The sequence below is a fragment of the Nerophis lumbriciformis genome, linkage group LG02, assembly GCF_033978685.3.
Source record: "Nerophis lumbriciformis linkage group LG02, RoL_Nlum_v2.1, whole genome shotgun sequence".
In the NCBI taxonomy this organism is placed as follows: Eukaryota; Metazoa; Chordata; class Actinopteri; order Syngnathiformes; family Syngnathidae; genus Nerophis; species Nerophis lumbriciformis.
Window position 1 is genome coordinate 22,507,528 of NC_084549.2, and position 14,044 is coordinate 22,521,571.

The 14,044-nt window shown below is 37.8% G+C and overlaps 1 protein-coding gene across 1 annotated transcript in view; it reads right to left on the reverse strand.

The window, feature by feature from the left end:
- The window catches only part of lmbrd1 (LMBR1 domain containing 1), a 91,872-nt gene that overhangs the window by 8,106 nt on the left and 69,722 nt on the right, over window positions 1-14,044 (reverse strand). The window contains exon 15 of the mRNA XM_061958828.1: window positions 229-320. Within this exon, the coding sequence (XP_061814812.1) occupies window positions 229-320 (92 nt within the window). The remainder of the gene's footprint in view (window positions 1-228; window positions 321-14,044) is intronic.

Consider the following 14,044-nt stretch of genomic DNA (forward strand, 5'->3'; position numbering starts at 1 on the left):
AGAATAATACAATTAAAAGTGATTACCGTCGATTAGATTTTCCACAAAAATACTATTTAATATGCGTTAATAGATTGCTCACAGTTAAAATATCTACTGTATAGGAACTACGATAATTTACATGACGGATATGATAAGTGATTCTAATATTTGAGTTAAAATTGTGTGCTGGGTTTGTTGTTAGTAGAAGTTGGAGAAAAAAATACATTTAACGTTTGTTGTACTTACCCCAATAAAGGCCCAGTTACCAAAGTAGTAGATGGTACTGAAGAACCAAAACTTGTGAAGGAAAAGGTAGGATCTTGTCACAATGCACTGGTCTGGAAACACACACACAAACACCTAAATGTTATACTAAATACTAACTACTTGTTTGGATCACACCATTTAATATTGTTTTATGCATTGGTATGAAATATCAGATTGCAAGTTACTCACTGGTTACTATTTTGGGATTTCCAAGTTAGGTATGTGTTTACTAAAACACATGCTTTTTCTTAAATGAAAGAGAAACATGAGAAATGTAGAGTAGAAAAACAAAAGACAAAGGGAAATCTAGTTCTTGTCTAACGTATCAAAAAGCAGATGTGTAATGTGCAGTAACAATACATGTAGTGTAGTTACGGAGGGTGTATAATCCCCACACTATCTTTGCGAAAGACTAAACCACTACAACACAAAAAGAGTGTCTTGTCCTGTTGGGTTAATGGAAGTAAAACAGAAAATACAAGCAGGTCGTAGGAAAGAGGAAAGTCATGTCTCTGTCAATGTGAATACAGATGAAAGTCTGTTGTTCCACACTGAAAAGATAAAAGCATGGCTTCACATGTTGGCTTTCTGTCCAAAGGGTGGCTTTAAACTGTTTTTTAAAATAATACTACAAACACTGTAAACAACTCAGTTACACAATGCTGGACCATATCATTTGTCCCTAAATTGTAGCAATGGCAACAAGACAGAAGGATTATAAACTGATTGTAAATACCATGAAGTCCACACATTTTAATGTTAATGACCGGAGTTCCCCTACAATGGTACAGCAAAGAGTTACCTTATGATTTACGCCGGAAAAAACATTGAGGTCTTACTTGCTTTGTAAAAAACGTTTTTTTCCAACAATTGGATATTGTTAAGAGAATATTTTCTAACCTTGGGGCAAAGTGAACTGTACATAGAGTCTAACTTCATGTGCAGTACGTCATGTTCAAGGACATACCAATGAATGCACCCTGCGTTTCTATCTTTGCAAATAAACACACATAGTATCTCATTTATGTTCCAGAGGAAGTACTAGAAACGAGGGAGAGTGGACAGAGTGTGTGTAACACAAACACAATTTCGGCTTTGATCTCCACCAAGGTGTAGCAGAAAGATGACTTAAGCATATGTGGAGAGCGACCATTTTTAGAGGATGTACCAGACTTCAGACAGCTCGGACTTCTCTGCAGTTCTAGTATTGCTACTGTTTGTATTTACTCCTTTGTATATAACAAATTGTTCATCTTCAATTTTAAATACCTTGCTTTATTCAGACAGTCTTACAATAAAATAATCCCTTAATAGGATCCCAATAAAACGACGAGCAGCAGTCTAGCTTCTATAGCCCTCCTACTGAGAATAAACGAGGAGTATCTGCTTTTTCAACGCCATTACTCGCTGCTACCTGGGAGCCAAAGTTATGCACATTGTTAACACTCTCACCTTCTGTACCTCGGTTCATTGTGCATGTTGGGTCTAACAAGACGGAAAGACGCCAATCAGAACAGACCAAAAAAGTTTTTGAAGTCCTCTTCAGTTTGCTGAACGAGGTATATTAATCAATTAAATTGTATTAATATAGCATTTTTTATGTACAAGTTGCAACAAAGTGCTTTACACTACTAATAAAAACAAAAAACATGCATTCACACACAACACGAATGCTGTATATCACAATTACATTACCCACCGGTAATACAACTGCTGTAGTTCATCGAAATAGATTCTACGGCAGTGGTCATCAACTTTTTCGAGACCAAGATCCCTGGTTTCAGGTGTGAACCAAAGCAAGTTCTACCCCTGTACCAACTATGCTATATAACTATATACTCACAAAACCCCAAATCGGTGAAGTTGGCATGTTGTGTAAATCGTAAATAAAAACAGAATACAATGATTTGCAAATCCTTTTCAACTTATATTCAATTGAATAGACTGCAAAGACAAGATATTTAATGTTCAAACTGAGAAACTGATTTTTTTTTTTTGCAAACAATCCTTAACTTAGAATTTAATGCCAGCAACACATGGCAAACAAGTTGGCACATGGGCGTTTTTACCACTGTGTTACATCGCCTTTCCTTTTAACAACACTCAGTAAACGTTTGGGATCTGAGGAGACCACAGAGGCTGGCTTTTGAACTTTGGGCCTATAACAATCCGGATGGTTCTGTTGTGTTTTAGTGTGTTCCTGCCTTCCCTTTTGTCTGCACCTGTGTTTTTTTAGTAATTGGTCCTCGGCGAGGGGCGGACCTTGAGGCACACCTGCTCGAAATTAGCCCGCCAGTATTGAGGCTCGTCACCTACAGCTTGACCTTGCTTATGAGAGCTGACTCACAACATCTGGCCTTACTCGCTAGCAAAAGCTTTTATAGCGAGAGATGGACACAACTTTGTTTTCTAACCATTGGACACTATTAGCTGTGGTCCAGTTTCTTTAGCCTCCCCCGCTCCCCTTTTTGCTGAGGCTTGCTCCTCCACACCCACGACTCAGCTTCCATTGATTTAAATTCATTTCAACGGGCGAGGTTGATTTCAGCTACGAGCTCAGTAATATAATCTATTCAGCTCGTAAATTGAAGTACTACTGTATAAGACAACCTATTTTATGTGTCTCATACAGTATGGTGGTACCTCCATTTTCGCATCCCCCAATTTTCGTATAACTCCTTTTGCAACCAAATCCATCTCCGTTATCGTACCCCCAAACATTCCGCGTAAAAAACTAGTCTATTTGCTCACCCATCATTCCTTGGAATGGAGTGCCCAAACAAAGCATCCTATGCATTGGTGACTGCAAAATAAGCCGTCATGGGGCCAAAGAAAATTGTAAGTGGCAGCACTTGACTAGAGAAGGTGAGAAACAAGAAAACATTTGGAGCAAAGTACAAAGCTTGGCTCTCCATTTGTTTTCAATAAAGGTAAACGAAAAGGCAACATATAATTTAGTCATTTATATGTATTCTGCATTGTTTTCATGCAAAACTATAATTATTCTGTATAAAATGTGCTTTTGTTAATACAGTACTTTTGGAAGTCGGTAATAGAAATTATTAAATTTATTCAAATTCAAATAATTTCTTAAGGGAAAAATGTATTAGGTTTTTTTTAATTACAATTCAGACCTTGCAGAAAAGATTACTATTGAAAACAGAGGCAGCAATGTATTTGGGTCAATGTTATAGCTCTGGACATAGGTAAAGTAATTTGCCCTTTTTTTGAGTATTAAAGGGGAACATTATCACAATTTCAGAAGGGTTAAAACCATTAAAAATCAGTTCCCAGTGGCTTATTTTATTTTTCAAAGTTGTTTTCAAAATTTTACCCATCACGCAATATCCCTAAAAAAAGCTTCAAAGTGCCTGATTTTAACCATCGTTATATACACCCGTCCATTTTCCTGTGACGTCACATAGTGAAGCCAACACAAACAAACATGGCGCATAGAACAGCAAGCTATAGCGACATTAGCTCGGATTCAGACTCGGATTTCAGCGGCTTAAGCGATTCAACAGATTACGCATGTATTGAAACGGATGGTTGTAGTGTGGAGGCAGATAGCGAAAACGAAATTGAAGAAGAAACTGAAGCTATTGAGCCATATCGGTTTGAACCGTATGCAAGTGAAACTGACGAAAACGACACGACAGCCAGCGACACGGGAGAAAGCGAGGACGAATTCGGCGATCGCCTTCTAACCAACGATTGGTATGTGTTTGTTTGGCATTAAAGGAAACTAACAACTATGAACTAGGTTTACAGCATATGAAATACATTTGGCAACAACATGGACTTTGAGAGTGCAGACAGCCCAATTTTCATCAATTAATATATTCTGTAGACATACCCTCATCCGCGCTCTTTTCCGTGACGTCACCGCTCCGAGAGCGAATACTAGAAAGGCGTTTAATTCGCCAAAATTCACCCATTTAGAGTTCGGAAATCGGTTAAAAAAATATATGGTCTTTTTTCTGCAACATCAAGGTATATATTGACGCTTACATAGGTCTGGTGATAATGTTCCCCTTTAACAATGTCTAGAAAACGCTGTGTCCGTTAACAATGTTAAAACGATACTTTAAAAAAGAAAACTTCCCTGCTCCTGGTTTCCATTATACTCTACAGGAAGATTGTTATAGTAAATCAAAAACTCAGAACTCTTCGAATAGCATCCTGAAGAAGAAAACCCTTCACACCTGAAAAATATAAGCTTATGAGAGTGGAGTTCCGAAGGTACGACAACAATCATCTTTAACATCATCAGACACCTGAGCGTGCTTGTTTATATTCATCCCGATAACCTCACCATTTTCCTGGGCCATCTGCAGCTCTCCAGCTGCTCACATGAACTCGTACGGCTGAGAGTGGGCCATACAGATGGTTCACAACAGCGGCCTGCCCAAATATATTATGATGTACACCGCTGACCCGCTTCACCTTGAAATCATTAGTGCGCTCTGAGACGGGTGCAGGGCAGCAGTGCGAGTACAGGTAATTTCACCCCGACTCTTCCGTATCTTGGTGAGGGCTGCCCCGTGTAGCGCCATGCATTATGTATAACTTTCATCTCACAATTCAACCGCGAGCACTTAAAACATGCTCACACACTGTAGTTTGGGGTAAAAAGCTTCTCTACAAGCAGACAAGCATTGTGTAGCAATGTTTGCATTCCATTTTAAGGATATTGACGTTCCTTATACAGGGCTGTCATAAAATCTAAACCTTCTCATGACAGTTTTATTGATGACGCTCCAACAAAAGTGACCATTTGGTGTAAAAGGACGACTCTACTCCTCCAATTTCAGGCACAATGGCATCATAAATGTCATTATGTCAGCTCGTCTGCTCTTTCATGCGCATCTAAAGCATAGAGTTGTTGAAAAGGGTAGTGAATGTTCATTCATAGCATCGCACTTTTAGCTGCATCTATGGGTTAACCCTCTATGACTGACAAGCAATTACAAGCAGCCCAGTTTAAGCCAATTATTAAAAATGAAAACAAAATTAGAAGTGACATTTTCTAATCAAAATATCTTTGAAAACCTGATCCTAAAGGGGCTTGATACACCTCCTGCTTCAGATAATTCATTTGCATTATGGTCCGTAAGTGACACTAAGTGAATAATTATGGTAATATCTGCTTGCTATTTAGGTGGTGGTTGAAACCATAAATCAATACACTGGGAGTTTAACACCGATACAAAATAGCTTGTGTTGCTCGTCAGAGAATGATGGCGTGGGTTGAGTTATTTTTATTCAGTAGTAAACCTACGCTGGTATACAGGCTGTACACTGACTAGTACTCTGAAGGATATCCACGTTTCATGTCTACAGAATTGTCCCTTGAGAAAATGTGTTGCAATCGGTGACATGTGGTGAGGTTTACGGCCGGTGAGGCACCGACAAAGTTACAAAGTACAAGCAGCTGTCCTTTTCTAGGAAAAGCTCAGTCTCTTTGTTGGATAATACACTGTCTACTCTTCCATATTAGCACTCAGACACATTCATAAATACAGCAAGACATACAAATAAAGAAACCATGTATAATGGTAATGATGATGTCACCCTTACACCAGGGACGTGCGGTCAAGCTGGGCAGGTGACTCACTTGTTCTAAAACTGGGGCTGTCAAGTGATACTTTTTTTGATCTGTGATTAATCAGGATTGATCCCAGGTTATTTGCTTGCACAAATACAATTTGCTTAAGAAAATACCCCAATATTTGGATACAAATGTAATTTGGTAGTCAGAATGTCATAGAGGATTTATTTTTTTTAATGTTTTACTGAACTGCAATTCATTGATTTGCTCAAAACTTGGCGACAGTAAGTATAGTAAGAATTAAGAGCACATTTCTATAAAGTCTCTGCAATAACATAGCAAACTAGCTACAGCTGTACAGTATATTAATAGATAATGTCATTAAGACACCCACAAACAACTTTACACAGTGCACCATACATAACATAAATAATGTAAATAACTCAATGTATATACTCTGATGATTAACTTGTGTGATGACTGTATTATGATGATAGTATATATTTGTACCATGAATTGATTTAAGTGGACCCCGACTTAAACAAGTTGGGTGTTACCATTTAGTGGTCAATTGTACGGAATATGTACTGTACTGTGCAATCTACTAATAAAAGTCTCAATCAATCCATCAAAAACATTTAATCTTCCTTAGTTTAACCAGTTGTTTTAAACAAATGATAGACCGGATGTGATATGTCGCGCTGTTATTGTGAAGCCGGTGTGTGTGTGTGTGTGTGTGTGTGTGTATCGAGAAGCCAGTGTGTTGGCAAGAGGAGACAAGACGGTTGTCAATAAAAGACACACCTCTCGATTCCTCCGTTATGGTCTGTTTTTTTCTGCTGGGCTTCATCGAATTACAAAACCTCGGTTAACAAAGAAGCTTATTTGCCTTTTCGGATCACACGGCCAATCTCTTTTTTGTACAAACTATCTCTAGTTTGTACGACGTTAGTTGGCGACATGAACGACATCTTGCAGCACTTGGCCTGCACAGGTGTGTCCTACGTGCGGTTGTTGTCCATTTTGAAAAGGCATTGTTTAAATTATCTAAATGCAGATAAACTCAGCCAGCATAGTATGTTGTCCTAGCATTCATGCTAACGATGCCATCCTCATGTTCACGGTTCGCTTTAAGATGCTATTTTAAACTACATGTGCGCCGATGATAAGACAGTTTGTTGCTGCAATACTAACTAATTACCTCAGTTTTATCTAAAGTTATTTCAGAGTTTGTTTTGAAGGGCGCAGAGTACATGGCTCTATCATCACACTGGCGTGTGACATTATCACTGAGGTTAATCTCCATTCATTTATGGTAACGCAATATTTTTATTTTTAACATGCGTTAACTTTGACATTAATTTTTTACACCATGAATTTAAATGCTACAGAATCTACTGATTGTTTATTGTAGTTATTGTAAGTATCACATCATTATTCTTGCTAATAGGACTAAAAATACAAAAAAAAAATCATACCGAGAGGCTGTTTAATATGAATTGTGGTGGCGTACGTGAGCGAGAAGGCGCTTGTTGCTACCATACTAGGGCTGGGCGATATGGCCTTTTATTAATATCTCGATATTTTTAAGCCATGTCACGATACACAAGATATATCTCGATATTTTGCCTTAGCCTTGAATTTACACTTGATGCATATAATCACACCAGTATGATGATTCTATGTGTCTACAATAAAACATTCTTGTTCATACTGCATTAATATATGCTCATTTTAAACTTTCATGCAGAGAGGGAAATCACAACTAAGTCAATTTACCAAAACGGTATTTATTAAACAGTTATTAAGCAGTGGCACAAACATTCTTGTCACTTCCAAAACAGAAAGTGCAAGATTGTCAGAGACATTTTAAAACAAGCTATTAGTGCACTTTTGTGCATGATGTCACTAAGATGACATATCAAAACAATACTAAATTAAAGTGCACTTTTTGTACAGAACGCCACTACAATAGTTTAAAACAAATAAAGTGCACTTTTGTGCATGATGTCGCACAAGATATTTCAATAACTGTCAAATAAAAATGAGCTGCATAATAGGAAATCAAATAGTGTATGTCCTTCACTATGTGGTAGGTTACTGCGGACGTCATTTCCTTATGTTGTTGACTATTTTTTTCATACGGTGTTGATCTGGAAATGGAAGACGCCAGGCTCAGTTGGGTCAGTGCTAGTTGCTTTGGCATTTTGTTGGTGTGACCGGACATGCGGAGTTTCAAGCACTCTTTATTCTCTAGCGGGTGACTTTTCAAATGATGCTACAAATTAGTAGTGCTGCTACTTTTTGTAGCAACGCTTTTGCTGCATACTTGAAATATTACGGTTGTCTGTTCAACATCTTCCCGCTTGAAGCCAAACCAACGCCCGTGCTGTTTTTCTTGGGAATTAATTATTCTTCCTTCATTTGTTACCAGATTCGCACCTTCTTTCTCTCGTATTACCACTCGCACCGCTCCGCTTGCACCACAGCTAATTTTACCCATGCCGCTACCTCTCTGCTCCGAAAGGGCGTATGACGTTGCACGCGCAACAGTATGTGACGTATGTAAGAAGGTGCGCTTGTTTTATCTCTCTGTGAGTAGGAGAGACAAGAAAGAGTGAGAAACGCCTGTAGTGTAATGCCCGCAGCTAAAAGCAACTGCGTGAGAACGTATACCGTATTTTTCGGACTATAAGTCGCAGTTTTTTTCATAGTTTGGCCGGGGGTGCGACTTATACTCAGGAGCGACTTATGTGTGAAATTATTAACACCTTACCGTAAAATATCAAATAATATTATTTAGCTCATTCACGTAAGAGACTAGACATATAAGATTTCATGGGATTTAGCGATTAGGAGTGACAGATTGGTAAACGTATAGCATGTTCTATATGTTATAGTTATTTGAATGACGTTAACATACCTACGTTAACATACCAGGCACGTTCTCAGTTGGTTATTTATGCCTCATATAACGTACACTTATTCAGCCTGTTGTTCACTATTCTTTATTTATTTTAAACTGCCTTTCAAATGTCTATTCTTGGTGTTGGGTTTTATCAAATAAATTTCCCCAAAAATGTGACTTATACTCCAGTGCGACTTATATATGTTTTTTTCCTTCTTTATTATGCATTTTCGGCAGGTGCGACTTATACTCCGAAAAATACGGTACTCGAATACTCACGATATAGTCATTTTCTGCATCGCACGGAGACAAACCTGCGGTATATCGCAGTGTTTCCCACAGGACAGGCATCTATTTGTGGTGGTGTGGTCGGGGGGCAGGGGGTGACGGCGGCAGCGGCGATGACCAAGAAGAACGCGGAGTTGGAGTATAAGTACAACACTTTATGTACATATTTAGCTCATTAAAATTACCGACAGGAAAGCGAGAAACACTTTATTTCAACAGACTCTGGCGCCGTACCTGTCGTCAAAACTCCAAAGACCGACTGCACAGTTGCGCTAACAAAATAAGAGTCTCAGAAAGCTGGCGTGCACAAGCTAGCAAGCTACGGAGTTTGCCGACAATGTATTTCTTGTAAAGTGTATACAAAGGAGTACAGAAGCTGGACAAATAAGATGCCAAAAACCAACCCCTTTCATGTGGTATTGGACAGAAAGGAGGACTTTTTTTCTCCTCCATTCGAAAATGCGGACGTTATCAGCACCACTGTCTGATTCCTATCAATGCAAGTCATCACAATCAGGTAATACACCAACTTATATTCTTGTCTTCATGAAAGAAAGGAATCTATATGTGTTAAACATGCTTGTATTATTTTTAAACACCTTTAACTTGTTAACAATATTAACTATATGTGTTAAACATGCTTGTATTATCTTTAAACACCTTTAACTTGTTAACAATATTAACTATATGTGTTAAACATGCTTGTATTGTCATTAAACACCTTTAACTTGTTAACAATATTAACTATATGTATTAAACATACTTGTATTATCATTAAACACCTTTAATTTATTAACAATATGTGTTAAACATGCTTGTATTATCTTTAAACACCTTTAACCTGTTAACAATATTAACTATATGTATTAAACATACTTGTATTATCATTAAACACCTTTAATTTATTAACAATATTAACTATATGTGTTAAACATGCTTGCATTATCATTAAACACCTTTAACTTGTTAACAAAAACATATATTTCATAAATAAGCAAATATAAATGATATATATGAATGAGGTAGATCCCCACGACTTGATCAATTGAAAAGTAGCTCGCCTGCAGAAAAAGTGTGAGCACCCCTGAGTTACAACCATCTGAACAGGTCAGCCACCTGTTTAAAGCCCGATCACAGTTGAAATCTTGAAATGAAGGGCCTTTAATGGCCAAAACATTAACCTGGACAACATTTTAACAGCTGGTTGGCTCAGATTTTATTCTTTTCATTGCATTCACATGCTGCAGTGGACAGTGGACAATTTAGCTTCATTATTAATGCAGTATCTGAAGCACCGTCTCCACGTGTGTTTATTGACAACAGGGTTATAACCTGGACACGTTAGCTCGTCGGTATGGTAACACGTGACGTGACAACAGCGGCGATGTTAATGAAGCAGCGTCAGGCTGCTCACCGTGAGTGAAACGCTCGGTGAAATCGCGGATTAACGTTAAATATATGACGAGCCGCGAGCGATGCAGCTATAACTTATCTACCTACAACCTATATTACCCTCGTATTTTGATCCGGTCGGTCCGTTCTTTTACTCCGCCGTCTTCTTCTTCTTCTTCTGGCCCACCAGGTGAATTAAGTGCTATTGGCGGAGTTACAATACATAGTAGGCTACTGCCACCTACTGCACCGGAGTTGTAACTACAAGGTACATTCACAGACAGAGTCCCATTGCTTTTATGAGCGGTCGAGCGAGTCAAAAGCCGAAAAATCCATTTGTGGCGGACGTAATTCTTTCGTGGCGGGCCGCCACAAATAAATGCATGTGTGGGAAACACTGTATCGAGTATATTCGATAAACCGCCCAGCCCTATACCATACCTTATTCTTTTACAGAAAAAGCCAAACTTTAGTTTAAAAAAACCCCACAATACACATGTTTTAATTTTCTGTAAAAGTAATGAAACATGGTAGGAAAATGTACAACAGGGATTCAGAACAAGAAATACGGAAGTAAGATGTCTTTCAAATCCGTCCAAAAAACATGGCAGATGTTAATTTGGGCATTGCTGTGGCTCTAACAATTCGAGCAGTTAGCGTTCACATAAATGCTATGAACAAATCAGCAATTTTGATTTCAAGTTGAAAATGACTTCAGAGTGCAAGACAGGCACAGCATGTCATTAAGATCACCGTTAAGCTTGGCAAGGGAGATAATGCATCCGATAATTGGGGTCACTGATGTGACAGTGGAGGTGGTGACAACAAAAGGTATGGACAGATCATTTCTTGAAAGATGGAGAGATCATTAAAGATGGATAAACGATGCACTGGAGGTAAAATAGAAGACCCCATTATTCTAAATGATAGTGGCCCTTCATTATTCGAAAACTGAAGAAAAAAAAAAAAAATCTTATCAACTTATCTTCTAGTCTTAAATACAGTGGTACAGTTTCACTAAGGGCCAAACATACAGTGGAACCTATAAGGTCAAACATGCTGCTCAACCTCCGATTCGTTTTATTTTGAACTTTTTTTTACTATTATAATGTCAGATACAAAAAATAACATAGGCAGTAATTAGTAAGAAATAATTGTCATTATGATAATGTCAGATACAAAAAGAACATAGGCACTAATTAGTAAGAAATAATTGTCATTATGAATAAATTAATAATGAGCTGGTAACAACTAAGCTATTGTAGCAGCTGTATGTTAGGTGCCTTGCTCGAGGGAATACAGTATCAACGTTGTTTAAGAAGCTTGCAGCTCTCCAGCAACTAGCCCTTATCAGTGTGTGTGTGTGTGTGTGTGTGTGTGTGTGTGTGTGTGTGTGTGTGTGTGTGTGTGTGTGTGTGTGTGTGTGTGTGTGTGTGTGTGTGTGTGTTTGATTGATTGATTGATTGAGACTTTTATTACTAGGTTGCACAGTGAAGTACATATTCCGTACAATTGACCACTAAATGGTAACACCCGAATACGTTTTTCAACGTATTCGTCCACTTAAATTGATTCATGATACAGATATATACTATCATATATACTACATTTGATTGTTTACATTTGATTATTAACAATCCGGGGAGGGTGTTAGTTTAGGGTTGTAGTTGCCTGGAGGTGAACTTTTATTGCGGTTTTGAAGGAGGATAGAGATGCCCTTTCTTTTATACCTGTTGGGAGCGCATTCCACATTGATGTGGCATAAAATGAGAATGAGTTAAGACCTTTGTTAGTTCGGAATCTGGGTTTAACGTGGTTAGTGGAGCTCCCCCTGGTGTTGTGGTTATGTGTATGTATTATTGTATTTCTACCCTTCTTGAAACATCAACAAGGAAAAGTACCTTCCATATGAGGACCGGTGAACAGGTGAGGACCGAAATCATGGTCCCAATACGGAAAACCCGTGCATCTAATAGAGAATGTCTCATTTGCACCCCTGGTGGTGAAATCTATCAAAATTAGGGTGGTCCCAAAAAGGAGGGATTTTTCAAATTGACTGTGTGTCGGTTTTAAAAGTGCGCCCCCTCTGGTCAACATATGTAATAACAAGTGTGTGTAAGAAATGAAATGCGCCCCCTTTGGCCAAAATTAATAACAAAAAATAAAATATGTATATAGAGACATACTGGAATAACGAAGTAAATAATGAAGATTAAAAACCAATTACCGGTACAAGCAAAAAAAACGAAAAACTAAAAACTTTATTTTTATATATATATATATATATATATATATATATATATATATATATATATATATATATATATATATATATATATATATACACACACACACACAGGTATATATATATATATATATATATATATATCGTTAATGTTGTAAATACAAATCTTTATATATCTAGAAAGGATGGTCCTTAAGAGGTCTCAAGAAGGTAACCAATACAAGAATATGTGTGTATGTGTGTGTGTGTGTGCGTGTGTGGGTGGTGGGGGGCATCTCGTTATAATTTGAAACATGTCTATAAAGATAGGGATATAGCATGTCTTTCGAATGAGTTATTTATCAGGGGGGAAAACTCTTAGGCTACTTTTGAGTGACACTACAGCAAACAAGATGAATTGTATTACAAGTAATGTACTTCCTCTGCTTAATGCCACTTATTTGTAACAGAGACGTCTCCTGTTAAAGCTTTTGTACAGAAAGAGGGATTGCCTTAAGTGCATAGATTAAATCAGTTTTCTTGCCATAGAACAAGATTCTGATGATATTTCCTCACAATTTTCCTCAGATTTTGCTACCATTCTGAGTAGAGGAGGTACAGCGAAGAATACATTTTTAGATTCACTATAACACAATAAAACATAATCAAACTACTAAACAGTGTTAATGCAAAAGGCAGACATGAATTAATGAATACAAACATCACAGCATGTCGTGGGCTGTATTGGATCCCATGCCCGCGAGCTCAGAAAACTTTGACATCATGAGAAATACGACTGGACACTTCATAGGGGCTTTAAAGGGGATGCTATGGTTATTGTTTTTGGGCATGAGTTCATCTTTAATTCTTTTTGCAGAAAAAGTCCAACATTGTGCTGTTTGGGCTGATATATTTTGCACTTTGAGTTTGAATTCATGAAGCCATGGCACTGCTATTAAGTGCGATAAAAACAAGCTTACACACAACAGGGAACAATTATGCCCAATTGAATTTGTGTAGATGCCTGTCATTTGGCCTTACAGCAATGACTTCATTACTCCATGTGTTTTTATTTTATGAGGATCACCTGCTGCCAAGAACCCACACATAAATTGTAGCTATGCCTACAGGTTGAAACAATACAGACAAAATAATTTGGCATATGTGTAATTGTCATGGGAGAGTAAATGAGCGCTGTTCTTGAGCGAGAGACAGCCGAAAATACAAACAACCAACTACATAAAGAATATCCATATAATTGCGACTCTCACTGTATTGAATGCAAACAGGGGTGCTGTTTCATGCTGACATCACACACAATAAAGTTGGAAGCAGCAGGGCGTAGTAATATTGCCAGGTGTACAAGGCGTACAAAACAGTGCACATTGAAATTAATTGAACTCAATTTAATCTGTTTGTGTTACCCCCAAAA